The sequence below is a fragment of the Epinephelus lanceolatus genome, chromosome 16, assembly GCF_041903045.1.
Source record: "Epinephelus lanceolatus isolate andai-2023 chromosome 16, ASM4190304v1, whole genome shotgun sequence".
Classification (NCBI taxonomy): Eukaryota; Metazoa; Chordata; class Actinopteri; order Perciformes; family Serranidae; genus Epinephelus; species Epinephelus lanceolatus.
Window position 1 is genome coordinate 36316195 of NC_135749.1, and position 17655 is coordinate 36333849.

Sequence of the window (17655 nt, forward strand, 5' to 3'; positions counted from 1 at the left end):
GCTCATCAGATTAAAGTTAAAGTATAATTTAAATATTAAAGGTAGATACAATAGCAGAAGCTACTGTATTTCTGCTTATTGTTCAGGTCTTTCTGACTTCTTTCACATGAAGCACTTGTACAGTATCTTTTCAACTACAACAGGCATTGGTTTTGCTAAAATGACAATGTTCATCCATCACTAACTGTAAAACTGAATTTAAACCCAAAGCTCAGTGAAAAGGTATTACAGAAAAATCTGAAGCTCCAGTCTCCTTTTGTCCTCAACTACTGAGATACTTGTGTTGCTGTGTGACATTGAAGCATCAGTCCACTCATCTCTACTGGTCCACTTGCTTCATTAACATGCTGCTGAGCAAAATGACAGACGCTCCATTCACCTCCTGGGATCTCACTGGCCTCATATCATTATACTCTCTTTTCAACTGCACCCATCTCTCCATCTTTCTTCTTCCTTTACCCATCTTCTTCAGGTTTTCTTTGCCTAACCCCCCCAAACTTGTCCTTCAAATCAACCAAGAAGTGCTTAATTGTCATGCAAGCGAAGGAAAGTGTGGCTCCGATGCAAAGTGACGTGCCTGCGACCCATTTAGAGCTACATGTTCGGGGATTAAGCTGACACTTGCATTGAGAGCTCTTACCCGGAGAGAAATGAGAGTAGATGAAAGGGTGGAGGGTCACTGTGCTGCTCAAGGACACTTCAAAAGGTCACGTGGTTTTTATCATTCACTTTGGCTGTCATAGAGATCAACCGTGAATCAGACCTTTCAGTTACAAAAACAGCTATTTCACCAATAGGCCAGCCTGCAGTGAAGTGGTTAATTATCATGCAGGAGAGGAAAATCCAGGCTCCTACTCAAATGGCTGTACTTGAGAAGCACTGATTGATCGAACCGAGCCAGACACTCAAAAAGCCGCGGGAAGGATCCACATCGCCGGTGAGATTACTCAAATCTATTACATCTACAGTCCGTTCCAGGGCTGGGATGTGATTAGGTGAAGTTTCCTTTAAAGTGTCAGATAGATATCAAGGTATTGATGTTTGCAGGTGTCCAGCTGCTTCCCTGATTGGATTAGTGGAGATCGTTGTACAGAGAAGAACGATAAGAAGGTACATAAATGATCAGGTTTAGAAAATGCCAAGGAAACAATTAAGTTACCAATAAGAAGATTGTCTGAGAGCAGCATTATCAGTCTGATGATAGTTCATCATGATGTGGACAAACATGTTTTGAATTTTAAAACTTTGCCCTTGTTTTTCCTTAAAACAAAATTCTGCCGGAGGAGGGATGTTAAAGTCGTGTGTGGCTAGTTGATCTATTTTGGTTAAAGCAGAAGTGTTTCTTGAACGGGGATCAGATAAATGTATCTGAAAATACCTAGGACAAGCTGCATCTAACATGATATGGGTTACTGAAAAAAACAAACAAAGCAAAAAAACGAGACAAGGTCAACTTTCATTTTTCAGTGAATACATATTAAACTTTCCATGACTCCCAAAAGCAGCATCCCTCGCCATCGACCTTTGCACTTCTCTGATGTGGCCTTGTTTGCTACCTAGCAGAAAATGTCTGCTGATAGGTAACTTTTGGGTTGCTTTGGTTTACCGCCTGTTCATGAAAACACATTAGTTCTGCCTATGTAGTTTCTACTTGGTGCATGTCTACAGACTGTAAGAATAGTTCTGTCATTCTGAAGTGAGCAGAAAAAATGTGGAGTAATTTTACTTTATTAACCAATATTGTGTGATGAGCCATATTTAGAATATTTTGAGAGACAAGCCATAGGCCATTTAAAATTGGTTCATAGGCCACGATTGCCCACTGAGCCAGATTTTACTGCTAATTAGATGAAAAACTGTCGTGAAAAATGTCAATGTACTGCAGTTACAAAGACTATTACAAACATGTGTAGCTAAGGGTAATGGAACACAGAAGTCATGGTTTGGTGCTAATTCGACACAGTGAAAAAAAAAGTTTATTTTCATTTCTTTCTTTTATGTTAATATAGTTTTTAGGGCTTTTTTGCCTTTAATTGCCAGGACAGTTGTTAACATGAGGGGGGGGAGAGAGTGAGGACGACATGCAGCAAAGGGCTGTGGATTGGAATTGAGTCTGCGGCCTCTGTGACAAGAACAGGGCCTTTGCACATGGGGCACCCGCTCTACCAGGTGAGCTAGTGGGCACTCCCTTTTCATTTATTTTGAGCAGACACTAGTGCAGATGCCAAAGACAGACTAAAAGCCTGATTTATGACAGGGCATTCAACACTTCTGATGAATGAAGCTTGACAGAAATGATTTGTATTTTTGACAGAAAATAAATGTTGCTGGACACTAGCGTTGGAAATTAGCACTAGCCAGATGCTGGTGAAATATGCAAGAGGGTGCTAGATTTGCTTCACTAACTGTCCAAAAAAACAAACCAATGGTAATCTATTGAGTGTCTGGTAGATATTGAGAACCACCAGCAACACTGGCAGGTGGACTGAAAAGTACATTTCCAACCCTGCTGGATATTTTTCTTTTTAATGTCGTGTACCAAGAGAATTTTGTTATGTTATGGACACAACTACACAGTCGTATCTTGTTGTGCTTTGTGCTTGGGTAGGGTTACTAATGTCGCCGTGGGGATGTAGTTTTCAATCCACATTGACCCTGACCTGCATTTAGCGTCTCTGTCAGCAAACTGTATTCACCAGCCTGACTGCTTGTGTGTTTTAATTAGTTCCACCTTGGCTATATGTCGATGTAAATGCCAGCTGCTTCAGTAATTGTTTTATCCTATTCTGCTGTGGCGTCTTGAGGCTGCTTGGAAGCAGCAGTGATAAGGAGTCTCGCTGCAGTTTGTTTTTTCCTCGTCCTGGTGATCAGCACATCTGGGTGATGCGTCCAATGTGTGCATGTTGGATGTGTTCCCATTCACAGACCCTGCAACAGTGAAGCAAGGCTGACACACCGTCCTTCTCTTATACCCAACTCCCTCTCCATTGCTATTGTAGCTAATCAGGAACCCACAGCTGGGTCTTTCTGCTCTGCAGTTTCATTTGTGCCCACCATGATCAGCTTATTGTGCTAAAAACAGCATTGGTTCATAACAAAGCTCAGCTGAAAGTTACTGGGCAAAACTGGCGCTTGTAAACTTTGGTTCTGCGTATGCATTAATCTACATACAATACATTCTGCTTGTGACTGCGTGCACCTAACCATGACTGCTTGGTACAAATACACAAACCACTGAAGCCCTAGTAATAATAAACACAAATTACTAAAAATTTCTTGGGGAACAATTGCTGAAGAAAAGAGGATGATAGACATACAGTGTACGTCAATAAAAGCCCAAACCAATTAACACCATCTTCATGGTAAACCACTATCCATTCTTAAAAGAACAAAGAGAAATAAAGAAGGACTGTAGCGCTAACAAGGCAGTGGCTGAAAACTCCTCCATCTAAATCTTTTAATCAGTGGTTCTGGTTACATCGAAAATGGTCACAATAAAATTTCAAGACTGTATCCTGTAATTAGTTGTGACTGCTGCAAAGAGCATCAGATGGCTATGATGGAATTAACGTCTGAAGTGTTTGACTGGCTCCTCTAATTGGTGGGGAGAAAAAGATTTTTCTCTCCAACAGCAGCTGGTGCTGTCATGGATGTCCAGCGAAAAATATTCTGTGTAAAAATAAAAGGCTAAAACCAGCTATCAACAGCTGGGCAACAGAAAACAAAAAAGAAGAGATTGAGATTTGATGTGACTGTTGGTATGATAACTGATGATATTAGCTGTTTATCTAAATGGCATTAAATTGCAATATAAACTATGGGGAAACAAATGCGGGGATGTAGTTCTATCAGGTGACATATAAACCATAGCAAGGTATTTATTATAAACATAAATATATAATTACTTTATTGAATGTTACTCTGTGCTCTGCGAAATCTGTCAAACACAAAGAGGTCTCTTTATGTCCACATTAGAGTTTGAATTCTGCCACACTGAAATGTGCAGGGAGGCTGTTTTGGAAGAGAAAACTTAAATTTGTCTGATTCACAATTACTTAAATCACTGTTTAAAAATAAATCCTAAAGGTTGGTGAATTATTTGGAGAAAGCGCGGAAGCTGAGGAGAAGAGCAATAAGGTACAGGTATGTTTATTAGTTCTATTATACTTTTAACTTACAGGTCTTGGCCCTCCCTGAAAGAGCCTCGCTGGATCCGGTGGTGTAGGAGGCGATGACCTTGACACTGTATTCAGTCCCGCTCAGCAGGTTGACAATCAGCATTGTGTTCACGTCCTCTCCTACAAAGGTCTCCAAAGCTGGTCCAGGGGCTGCAGAGGGGGGGGCGCGGGATAATTGAGGAGATGCATCAAGGAGGGGCAAATGGTCAGTGAGTGGAAGGAGCACAGAAGGGTGACTTCAGAGATGATCATTAGCTTCAATTTCAGTGAGTAAGGAGAGAGTGGAAGATAACTAAAAACAAGATAGTACCAAAAAGTTGAAAAGCACAAGAATACGAAAACAATATGCAGGAAAATTGTGTCTTTTATTTGTGTGGCTACATTCACATTACAGGGCCTAATGCACAATTCTGATTATTTCCCCATATCCAATCTTTTTGTCAAGACTGTTCACATTCACGTTTGAAGTGAACTTCATCTCATATCATTGTGAATGCATCTCTGCCATGAAACACCTCATATAGATTGTCCTAAAAAACAGTTTTACTGCTCATTAGATCCAAAAACGGAGAAAATTCTTAACTACCTAAAAAAAAGGGAATAGCATTTAACAGCAGCAAAATATTTTCAAAACATGCACTTACAAATTCTCACACAGTTCGTGCTGTATAATCCACTTCTTATTTATCCAGTCATATGCTCCCTGCTTCCTAAACAGGCTGCACTTTCCAACGGGGAACTGAACTCAAAGTAAAACTTATCTTTGCTCCTTTAAAGGCAAACATCCCTGACAAAAACAGTCATTTTTACCTGGCTGATTGATAGCTGCTGGTAGTTTGTGTGAATATGGGACTTTGGTGAATCCGAGCTAACTCTTCAAAACACCAAATTAACACAGTAACACAAACAAACTAAACAACGAAGGCCAGCAGCAGCTCCTGTGTTCAGTGAGGTAAAATTACTGTTTCTGTCAATGGAATCTGGTTTCAAAGGGAGCAGAGATAAGTTTCACTTTTTGTTCAGCTCCCCGTTGGAAAGTGTTCGCTGTTTGGGAGGTCCTGAGCAAAAGACTTGATAAATGAGACTTGGATTTTATGGCACAAGCTATGTGGGTGTTTGTTAACGGGTGTTTTGGTATAGTTTTGCGGTTGTTGAACGGGGACCCCAATGAATTTAAGATATCAATCATTTTTTGTTCGTTTTGGATTCTCCTTTCAGTGAGGAGGAATGCAAGGAAAACAAAGTTTTCTTTATAAATTCAACAAATCACAGGGTAAGTAACTGATATACAAATGATCAATTAAGGGGTGAAGTAGTCCTCTAAGGAGACTCTTAGACTTGTTCAGGAAAAAAATATCCAAGTTATTAAGACACTAACAATTTTCAGATTTTTGGCTATATTACAAAAGGTTAAAAAGTGTTTGGATATATTATTTTGTGGAATCTGTAATACTCGAAACAAAACAGTAAAATGTAGTTTCATCTGACTGACACAGTTTGTGTGTGTACTTTACCAGAGAGAGGCTGGTAGACAACCCTGTAGCCCATGGTGGGTGAAGGAGGAACGTCCCAGCTGATCCTAAAGCGGTTATACCATTCCTCTGACACCCGCAGGTTCTTTGGAGCTGAGAGAGGAACTGAGGAAGAAACAGATTTTATGTTTTGATTAAAAACTTCATTTCTGAAATGTTAGCAAGGTAAAATAATGATCAGTGCATTATCTACATTTAGAAATACAAATACAATGCATTTTAGAGGACATGGAAAGATAATATAATCATGCATCTGTGTTTTTTAGAGGAATTCATTTGACCCTTTTGATCCACATGCACCCTGTATTGTTTTAACAGCTCTTATGTTGATAAAGAGGTGGGCGACATGCAACAAGGACCTCCATCTGGACCAAAAGCAGGGAGAGGGATAAAAAAAAAAAAGAAGATAAGGAGAGAGAGGAGAAGGAGACTGAAAAAGAAACAGACAGGAAAGATTAGAGGAAGAGAGGATAATCAGATAAAAAGAGACAAGAGCAAGACAGGAGGTGGAGAGGGGATGACACGAAAGAGACAAATGTAAGAGCAGGAGAGAAGGTTTAAGGAAGGCAAATGGATTAAACAAGAAGTATGGCAAAAAAAAGAATCTTTACATAAGAAAATACAATGTAGTTATAAAGTAAATCAAATTAAATACATTTTCCAAAATTGTAATCCTCCGCATGTCAGAATGATTAAAGGAAACTGTCATCGCACAGCAGAGAGAAAGTAAAGGCAGAAGCTGGAAGGACAGAAGTTAGCGAGACGAAGATAATGAGGAAGAGTCAAAGAAGGATAACATTTGATAACACTTAATAGAATTTCAACAGTCAGCACAGTGAAAAATGTTCCTTTGCTGTTACTGAGTGTACAGTTGAATTAATCTATCAGAGAGATATTAAATCCAGAGGAGTTATCACTGACAACTGGGACAGAACTTTAGAAAAGGAAACTAATGGCAGGACGGTATTAATAGTACATTTTAAAAAGTCCTTTCTTTGAGGAATGTGTGATTTTCAGCCCATCTGTGCACTCACACACATTTTATAACCTCTCTGCAGTCCATTCTGTTTCTTCTGATAGATTCAAATCTTCTCAGGATCCCTTTGGTTAATGGGAAACATGAGACATTTTCAGGTCTAAACCCTCCGAGTGAATCTGCCGTTCTGTTGCACATTTCAAATGCTAACAACCTCCCATCATTCTCTCCCTGTCCCATTATTCCTCCCTGAGTATCCATCCCTCTAACCATTTCACCAACTAAAACCTCTGGATTATAACGGCTCCTCTGCCTCATTTTCCCTCTTCACCTTCTGCGGCCGTTAACCATTAAAAAGCTCTCTGCGTTTAGTCCCCCCTCTCAGTATGTGCTGCATCCTCGCATGTTCAAATCCCCACGTTATACTTTCTTCTTCTGTTGCACTCTCTATCTTCACTGTGCCCTCACTGGTCCTGAGAAAATTACCATCATCCTCTGAGTTCTCTCTGACACTCCTTACTGTGTCCTCGCCCTTCAGGCCTAACAGTAATGAGGAACTGGAGATTTAATGGCCAGACCATTAATGACCAAAGGAACTCTTCAGCACCCTTGGAACATTTTAGAAACTCTGGTACTAATTCTGCATTCTAAGTTCACAAAGTTGGTTTCAGTTTTGTTCAAAGGCTGTAGTTCCTGCATCCCTGGGGGTAGGGATTTTCAATCACTGTATAGCTTACAGTGCTGCAGCCAAATCATAAAGTATGATCACGTGCCACTGCCACAGCTTTCCTAACATGGTGTAATTCTACTGTTGTGACCGTAAAGGACTCATAAAGTCATAATCTTTTTCTACCATTTCCTTCTGCAATGTCTTCCACTTCAGCCCATATACTGACTGGAAACCATAGCGTTAATACAAATAGGGATGCAGGATATAGATTTCTTTCAACCAATAACTACCTGCTTTTCATAGCTGATACAGATACAATAACTGATCATTGTAAAATATGAATGATTAAATATTCCACAGCTCTGACCGAACCAAATTAAACTGACATCACTACACAACAACAACAACAACAACAACAACAAACAGTTCCGTGACTCTTCCATACCTGCCAAAATTAGACTGTGAAAAAGACAAATTACCCTCAGCCCCCAGATGAACATTATAATTACAAGGATGTGAAAGTAAAATCATTCTTAATCAGTTTTGTTTAGAGGCTTGATGTCAGTGGCGTAAGGTGGTAACGATGGGCCCCAGTGCATGCTATTATGACGGTACTTACTTATGTACTTTGCCCTTGTTTCAAAAAATAAACCTTTCTGTCTTCATCCTGAAAACCAAAATCCTTTGAACATTTGTCTTAATGTCAGCATTTTTTAAATCTCTTCAGGCTTTGACTGGTTCAAATCCTTCTCTCCTCCATCAAGATCCAAATGTTTAGAATTTAAAAATCCAAACATCCTCAGTTTTTCATCTGTGAGACATCAGCTTATTGTTCATTGCTTCAAATGTCCCGATTAAACATGTCACAATATCTGCCTCCCCTCTGAAGGTTTGAAAATCAACAATCTTTCTGTTCTCGGCCGTATCTCTTTCAATGATTCTTTATAATTTCAACTCCACAGTTCATAATGTCACATTACCTGTTTTTTCTCTTTCTTACATCACCAAGAACTCTCATTCTCTCTGTATTCGCAGCCACGCCTCTCTCAGTGATAACCCCATCCCTCAGTGGATCAAACCCACAGATTTTTCTGCCTCTTTTGTCACATTATCTATCTTTAGTTTGAGGCTAAAAACCCAATCATCCTCTCTGCATTCCCTGTCATGCCTCCCTCAGCGTTCAGCCCATCCCTCATAGGTTCAAATCCCCAGATTACACCGGCTCCCTTTGTCACATCATCTATCTTCACTCTAAAAAACCCAATCATCTCCCCCCTCTGCATTCCCTGTCGCTCCTCCCTGGGCTATCTTCCCATTCCTCACTTGCTAACAGTAACCATTCATCATCACCGGGTGTCGGAGGCCCCGTCGTTTAAAAACCGGAGAATGTCGTTAGCGTCTGCTAATGTGTGTAATGCGCTGCACGGGAGACATGATGTGACGGAATGGAAAGATGAATGGCTTGAATTTAGCGTTTCCTCCTCGCTGAAAGTCGAGTGTTTGTTCTGTAATGCACTTGGCAGCAGAGAAAATCATTAGGCTCTGCTGGTGCATTCACAGCAGCAATCAGTCACATTTAACAAAAGGGAAAAGAACGCTTCCAACATATTTCTGTCTTCAGCTCTACAGTAAGGAAAATGGATGTTGAACATTGAGCTACCAGGACATGTTGCTATCTCTTTTAACTCCCCTGAAATTGTCTCCAGTGTAATGAGCTGCACAGAGACGCAGGGAGGGCTGAGGTAGAAAGACTGCACCTGAGCAAAGTGCTCCTCTCTACTGAGACATTTACCATCTACTGGTGGTGCTGTTAAAATGTATCATCAACTTTTAGAGGGGAAGGGTTAAAGTATTTTCCTTATAATTACTATGAAACAATACACTAGATATTACAGTTAAGCTAAAAAGTTTAAACTAAAGGCACAACTCCAATATTCCCAACAGATTTGAATGGCCCAGGTGGATGAATCTCATTCACTAGGAATTCATATTTTCACCAAAAATGACACATTTTCTGTCCCGGGAACAGACGCAAACTATCTTGGGAAATTTACTGGATTTTAAATACATACTCTTCGGTATAGACACAAATAGAAGTAATCCCTCTCAATCATTACTTACAACCCACTCTCAGTGTGTGGTGTTGTATTTATCTGCAGGGACTCTGCCCTCTGTCTGTAGTGTCTGATTTTCTTCTTATTTTGCTGTGTTCGGGATGCTTAATGGGCTGCAACCTTTGGGCATTGCTGTGCAACCCCCAGCCAATAACAGCGCGCTGCTAAGGTAAAGTCTTTATTCAAAAGGTAGCGACCAGGTGGAAGCAGCAGGCATCATCTTAGAAGCTATGAAAATTTTAAACACAGTACTGAAAAAACAGAAGCAAAGACAAAGTTGTTCCAAAATGAGAGTAAATCTGGGGTTAGGTTTAACTTTCATTTTCACTGGTGAGCACTGACGGAGAGGATGGGAACAAAGAATGACACAAAGTTGGCCTGTTTTCTGTTCGACAGGTTGGTGCTGGCAATTAACCTAGTAAGCATGCTTAAGTATCGGCTTTTCCATGACAACAAAAGTAATGTTCCTGCAATAGTACAATAGCTTACAGTGTAGTGGGTCATGTTTTTGATTTCTCCAGTGCTTTCAACACCATAAGGCCAGCTCTACTGGCTGAGAAGCTGACAGCAATGCAGGTGGATGCCCCTCTTGTGTCCTGGATTGTAAGATACCCGACAGGCAGACCACAGTATGTGTGCTTGCACTGTATGTCAGGGAGAGTTGTCAGCAACAGTGGGGCCCCACAGGGGACAGTTCTTCTCCCTTCCTCTTCACCCTCAACACCCTGGGCTTCAGGTACCACACAGAGTCCTGACATCTTCAGAAGTTTTCTGATGACTTAGCAATTGTTGGATGTAGCAGTGAGGATGATAAGGCTGAGGACAGAGCTGTGATGGGTGACTTTGTCATATGGTGTGAACAGAACCATCTACAGCTTAATGTGACAAAGACAAAGGAGCTGGTTGTGGATCTGAGGAGGGCAAAGGCACCAGTGACCCCTGTTTCCATCCATGAGGTCAGTGTGGACATTATGGAGGACTATAAGTACCTAGGAGTGCATAATGACAATAAACTGGACTGGTCCAAGAACACTGAAGCTCTCTACAAGAAGGGCCAGAGCTGCCTTTATTTTCTGAGGAGGCTGAGGTCTTTCAACAGCTGCCGGACAACATTGAGGATGTTTCATGAGTCTGTGAGTCCGGTAGACTTAATTAACTGATTCGCAATTTGTTATCCATCCATCCATCCATCCATTTTCATTGAGGGGGTCGCGGGGGCAGCAGGCCGAGCAAAGCACCCCAGAGATTCCTCTCCCCGGCAATGCTTTCCAGCTCCTCCTGGGGGACCCCAAGGTGTTCCCAGGCCAGACAAGATACGTAATCCCTCCAGCGTGTTCTGGGTCTGCCGCGGGGCCTCCTAACAGCGGAACGTGCCCGGGAGCATCCTAGTCAGATGCCCAAACCACCTCAACTGTCCCCTTTCGACGCGAAGGAGCAGCGGCTCTACTCCGAGCTCCCTCCGGATGTCCAAGCTCCTCACCCTATCTCTAAGACTGAGCCCAGTCACCCCACAGAGGAAACTCATTTTCACCGCTTGTATCCGCAATCTCATTATTTTGGTCACTACCCAGAGTTCATGACTATAGGCGAGGGTTGGGACATAGATGGACCAGTAACTCGAAAGCTTTGCTTTCCGGCTCAGCTCCCTCTTCACCACGACAGACCGGCGCAGGGCCTGCATCACTGCAGAAGCCGCACAGACCCGCCGATCCATCTCGCGCTCCATTCTACCCTCACTCGTGAACAAGACCCAAAGATACTTAAACTCCCTCGCTTGAGGCAATAATCCACCGGTTTCCGACAGAGAACCATGGCCTCAGACTTGGAGGTGCTGACTCTCATCCCGACTGCTTCACACTCGCCTGCAAAATGCTCCAGTGCATGCTGGAGGTCACGGTGTGATGGAGCCAACAAAACCACATCATCTGCGAAAAGCAGAGATGCAATTCCGAGGTCCCCAAACCGGACCCCTTCCTCCCCCCGGCTACGCCTCGAAATCCTGTCCATGAAGGTCACAAACAGGATTGGTGACAAGGGCGGAGGCCAACACCCACCGAGAACGTGTTCGACTTCACACCAAGTATGCGGACACAGCTCTCACTTTGGTCACACAGGGACCGGATGGCTCGTAGCAGCAAGCCTGGCACCCCGTACTCTCGTAGTACCCCCCACAAGACCCCCCGAGAGACGTGGTTATGTTTACTTTTATTCTATTCTTGTATATTCTATCTATGTATATATTGTAGTTAAATTTCACACTTATAGGCTCTGCACAGTGATGATATATATTTAATATTTTTTATATTTTAAGTATTGAATATTGAATTTTTTTTTTTTTTTTACAAAAATACTTTATTGAATTCCATACAAAAAATACACTGCAACAACCAAAACATGTTCGAAAACACAGAAAATCAGACACGACAACACCCTTCATTCACAAAAAAATACACATTACAATAATAAAGTGCAAGTAGGCAACAAGGTGCACGTAATAGAGTGCATTAAAAGTGCAAAATGTTTCACGGAAGAGTTTGATTCTTGTCTAATGTCCTTCTCCTCCGGAGGTCAGCCTGGATGTGTTTTATTACCATGTCTCCATCTATAACAGTCTGTTGGAGGGACATGGCACATCTGGTTTTCCAGAGTTTGTATGAAGTGATAATAATGACCAGTTGATACAGTTCTTTGTGTTTCTGTGGAATGTTTTCTGTTATGAGTCCATAAGTTACTGAGTTGTAATTGATGTCACAAGATAGACCAAGTCCATGTAAAATGTTCTACACTTGTTGGGATCTAACAGTCAATTAACAGATGTTTTTGTGTCTCTTGTTCATTACAGTAAATCATTGGACATTCTGTGGTTGTGACATAACAGCTCCATGAAACAATAGCACGCACAGGGAGCCTGGAAACTGAAATGAGCCAGCGGACGTCCCTGATGCTCTCTGAGTATCTTTTGTCATTTATTATTTTAATTACTTTCATATAATCTCTCTCTAAGATATTTTTATATTTAATTACACCACCTTATTTAAAATCATTTATTTTATTAAAAATTATTTTACTTGTATCACTTACCCAGTTTATTTGTACACATCTATGTTCATATAAAAAATCTGAATATAGTAATTTATAATAAGGGTGTTGTCTTGCACTGCCCCGTTTTTTTTCTCAGTTTTTAACAAGACCGACCCAGGGTGCTTTTCTTGAGATGGCTGCTGACACATTTTTAACGAAAGCAATCATCAATCTAACACTCAAATCAACGGCGCCAAGGCCTCCATACTCTCTGCTTTTAAACAAAAGGTCATGTTTAGTGACTTCTCTGGTGGTTCCCCAGACCCATGTTCACACATTGTTTATTTAATTGCTTTAATATGCTGGGAGTTGGTGGAAATACATAAGCAAGAAAGAGGAGTTTGGATAGAATGTATGTTTTCATTATATTAATTCTAGATTTATAATTACTATCTTTGTTTCTCCATTTCTTAATTTCTTCTTTAACAATATTCAGTTTTTCATCCCAATTTCGTTCACTACAATCATTATTACAGAGAGTCAAACCAAGTATTTTAATTTCTTCTTTTTAAGTGAGGTTTTTTACTCTCTGTTCCTATCCAAACTCCCTCAGTCTTTTCATGGTTTAATCTAGCACCAGACGCCAGTTCATAAAGACACAAATGATTAATTAAAATAGCCATCTCTAACTGATTCTTTATAATAACGGTAACATCATCGGCATATGCCATTGCTTTAACATTGCAACTATTATTAATAAGTTTACCGGATATCAAAGAGTCAGCATTTATTATTTTGATTAAAGGGCTAATTGCTAAGATATATAAAGCAGCACTCAGTGGACAGCCCTGTTTTACACCTCTTTCTACGTTAAAAGAATCAGTAAGTACACCATTAACATTTATACGGACACATGACTCTCTATACAGACATCTGATCATATGAATAAAATCATTAGGGAAGCCGTATGCTTCCAACACAGACCACAGGTAGTCTCTAGAGACATAATCAAAGGCTTTCTTTTGATCCAGCCTGATAACGAAAAAGTCTCGTTTTTGTAGAGTCTCTCTCAATGTGCACAAGTTGTCCCACATCAGACGTCCTTTAATTGCACGTTTGTTCTTTTTCTATAATATCATCTAGAGTATCATTTAATCTATTCATTATTATTTTAGCTAATATTTTGTAATCTGTATTCATTATAGTCAGGTGCCTGTATCTGTCTTGTCTCCTTTTTTATATAATAAGTGTAACACGCCTTCATAAAAAGAGTCACCAAAAGTACCAGAGTGCAGACCTTCATTAAGCATAAGTGTGAGGACATTTAACATCATGTCATCTATATATAACTGATAAAACTCAGTAGGAAGACTGTCGGGACCAGGACTTTTATCTACTTTCAACTGTTGGATAGCCTGAATCACCTCCTCTTTTTTAACTTCTCCTAACAGAAAATTATCGTTAAGTGCAGTGCTTCTGGGAACAGATTCGAGTGATAAACTAACACATCCAGAATCAATATCAATCTTTTTATAAGATTCTTCACATAAATTTCTGATCACCTCCCTTTTCTGTTTTTCATCGAGAAAAACATCACCAGACTGATTTTTTATAGATTTAATAAATTTATCTTGAATTTGCTTTTGTCCTGATTTCAGTGCATATATTAAATTACCTCTGTTGCTTATTTCTGTTTGTTTAAAAATATTAAACAACAGTTCATTATTCATACTATCGATTTCTGATTTTAAGTTGGACATGATTTCTTCTTCAACTGATCTTTGTTTCATTTGCTTTGCTCATATCTCATATTTTTAAGTTTATTTAATTCTTTACTTTTGAATTTGAAGAAATCTTTCACCCTGGATTTTAATATTTCCCACAGTTTAATGTTTGATTTAGTTATAATGCTTAATTGAGTTATTTTATTAATTTCGGATTTTAAATCTATTACTATATCATTGTATTTTAAACACTGTGTATTCAGTTTCCAGAAGCCTCTTTTAACAGAGGTTTCGGAAGACACTGATGCTTTGACTAGGAGATGATCAGAAAAATTGTTCAGGACAGTTGAATAATTATTTACTCTAAAGTTAGATGATACGTAAACTGTCTCTATGTGTTTTTGTTTTTGCATCAAATCTAGTGAAATCAAAACCAGAAGGATTCAAAGATCTACACACATCAATTAATTTAAACTCCTCACATATTTCTTTTAATACTTTACCTTCAGATGTCAAAGTAAAAGGTACAGCACTATGTCTGTCATTTTATGATGTAACTGTATTAAAATCTCCACATAAAATGGTATTAAATCCTATTGAGAGAAGTTCTCTAAGTCTTTTAAAAAGCTCTTTTTTTAGTACTTTCGGGTGGAGTGTATACATTAATAATTCGATATTTATCATTTCTATAAAAACAATCTATCATGAGAAGCCTACCTGTAATTATGTCCCTTCTCCTAATGATATTAACCTCTTGAGAATTAAAGAAAATTCCTACCCCATCCGCACTACTTTCACCAATTGAAATAACACTTTTACCTTTAGACCACATATCACACACATTTTTAACATCTTCATCTGTTGTCAAACGCAATTCCTGAGTACATAATATGTCAAAGTTGGTATTCAACAGATGATCAATCTTTTGCTGTCTGAAAACATTGGATTTTATGCCACATACATTCAAGGTAGCAACATTAAGAAAGCACATAACATAAAGGTCTAAGGTGTGGGTTTGTTGTCATGCCGTTTACTTTTTTTTTTCTTTCACAAAACGTGATTTTCTTTTCTTTTTTTTTTTTTAACAAGTTGAAAGGGTTCTTCAGACTCGCTCAAGGGAGCAGGAAACTCAGGTGTGGTGGAAAAACAGTCCAGCTTACTGATGCAGGGGATGAGCTCAGCGAGAGGAGAAAGAAGGGGAGTACTACTGACTCTCTGACCAGCTGTTAGTGGGTCAGAGAGATCAGAGATCGGAGACTCACTGGCACTCTCATAGCTATGCTCATCATCATCATCATCACTACATTCAACGTCAGTATTTATGACAAGTTCAGGACTTGGGGAGAAGCTGTTGCGGGGGATCAGCTGAACTGGGGCCAGGACGAGGCTGTTGAGCTGCAGGCTTGAGACCCGCTTGCTGGCTGCATGGCTGCTGGTCTGCTGGATCACGCTGGTCGCTGGGTGGAAGATTGAGGCGCAGGCTCGGAGCTGGGCTGCAGCTTTGGAGATGGTGGCTGGCTGTGTGACCGTCGCAGAGTAGCAGACTCGGAGCCGGGCTTCAGCTGCTGAAATGGTGGCTGGCTGTGAGTATGCCGATGGTCCGCTGCCTTGGGGCCCTGTTGCTCCTATCGACGCAGCTGTCAATCAGATGGGCGTTGACCACCAGGGGGCTGCTGGTTCTGCTGCTGCTGCTGAGCAGGAGAAGGATGGAGCTGCTGCTGCTGATCATCAGGGGGCTGGACTGTGGTTCCGGGCTGCTGGTGCTGCCGCTGGTCATCAGAAGGCAGGATGGTTGATGCAGGCTGCTGGTGCTGCTGACGAAGCTGCTGCTGCCGCTGCTGTTCGTCAGGGGGCTTCTCAGAGGAACCAGGCTGCTGCTTCTGAGATCTGACTTGGTTGGAATATGATCTTGGACAGGAGAAAAAGGTCTGGCCGTTTTGTCCACACAGGTTACAAACGCCTTCCAGGGTGCATGATTTTGCTTTGTGGCCGAGATTGCCACATCTCAAGCACTTAACTGTTAAACACTGCTTCACCTGGTGGTCAGCCGAGCCACAGATGAAGCAGGTGTTTGTCCCGGGTAAATGATGCGCCCGTTGTATGGACTGAGAGAAATACTGTTGGGAAGTTGTTTGTACTGTCCGTTAGAAGTTTTGTGCAGTTTAATTTTGTATTTTTGGACACCATACCAGATGCCATACTTGTCCAGTGGTTTAATGACCTGTAGGATGTCACAATACCGCTTCAGAAATAAGTTGATATCGCTGTCTGGCACCCTGCCAGTCCAGAACTTGACAATCACATTTATGACATCCAGCTGAGTGGAGGACTCCACCGTCCACTCTTTCCACTTAGGTTCTCCTTGTTTGGAGGTGTATACCTTCAGGAAACGTTTTAAAGGAGCCTCTTGGAAAAATATTAACTCGAAATCTCTTTTATTTGGCAGAGATATGAACGAGTATACATCCGTGACATTTATCCAGCAGGATTCCAACAGTAGTTTGTCACCGACATAATCACGTGTAGGAGGCTCACCATTGCGGACAAATCTCAACTGAGCCCAGTATTGTCCATGTTTGGAGGCAAGTGGAGGCGTCTTGCCAAGAGGAGTCATGCTGACTCACTGCCCAGCCGGGCGTGAGGCACACGGAGAGGAAGAGACCGCTATCCACCGGTTTTTCCACGGCCACTCATTTTTCAGATGCTCTCTAAAGTCGGGACAAAGAGAAATGTCCTCCTTTGCCTCTGCCACTCATCTTCTCTGATTAGTCACTCTTTTCAATAGAAGGCTTCTTGTTTTCAAATCTGAAGAGCTTGGAATGCAAAGAGGGACATCCCATTTGTGTTTCATTGCTGCTTAGATGTTGGCTATCATATGGCTATTTAAAACATATGTTGTTTTATATGGCCGGAATTATGAAATATTAACAAATTTGGTGTTTTCAGAGCCATTCAATTAAAGGTCCAGTGTGTAGGATTTTGGGGGATGTATTGGCAAATTGGAATATAATTTTCACAACTATGTTTTCACTTGTGTAATCACCTGAATTTAAAGGTGCTTTCAGACCTAGAGTTGTCTTGCTTTGGTCTGAATCAGGGATTAATTTTGTTACAATGTTGCATAATTGCCTATAGCAGGTTCTTGTCAGACCAGATAAAATGTATTGCGCAAGAAAGCTGCTCATGATTGCTCAGAATTTCCATGTGGGCAAAATCCGGGAAGAAAACAAAACTTCAACTTTAACAAGTAGAGTACACAAGATAAAAACGACAGTTTCTGATGTCACAATGGAGGGACAACTATGCGGGTTGATTTTAGCGCTGGTCATCGTGTACTATATTACTTGCATTGCTCATTTTAGGCAAACCATGCAGTTTGAAAACGAGGCGCGGCTCCAACTAGAAAACAATGTTTTGATGCATTGGATGTGCCGAATGTG

General features: G+C 40.8%; 1 protein-coding gene across 6 annotated transcripts in view; it reads right to left on the bottom strand.

Moving 5' to 3' along the window:
- Positions 1-17655, bottom strand: part of col14a1b (collagen, type XIV, alpha 1b) — a 320908-nt gene that overhangs the window by 148191 nt on the left and 155062 nt on the right. For all 6 annotated transcript variants that reach the window (XR_013493638.1, XM_033637164.2, XM_033637162.2 and 3 more), the window contains 2 exons: positions 5693-5815; positions 4179-4328 (listed from right to left, as the gene is read on the bottom strand). Coding sequence is in view for 5 of the 6 variants with exons in the window: in XM_033637164.2 (XP_033493055.2) it covers positions 4179-4328; positions 5693-5815 (273 nt within the window). In the remaining variant the exon portion in view is untranslated. The remainder of the gene's footprint in view (positions 1-4178; positions 4329-5692; positions 5816-17655) is intronic.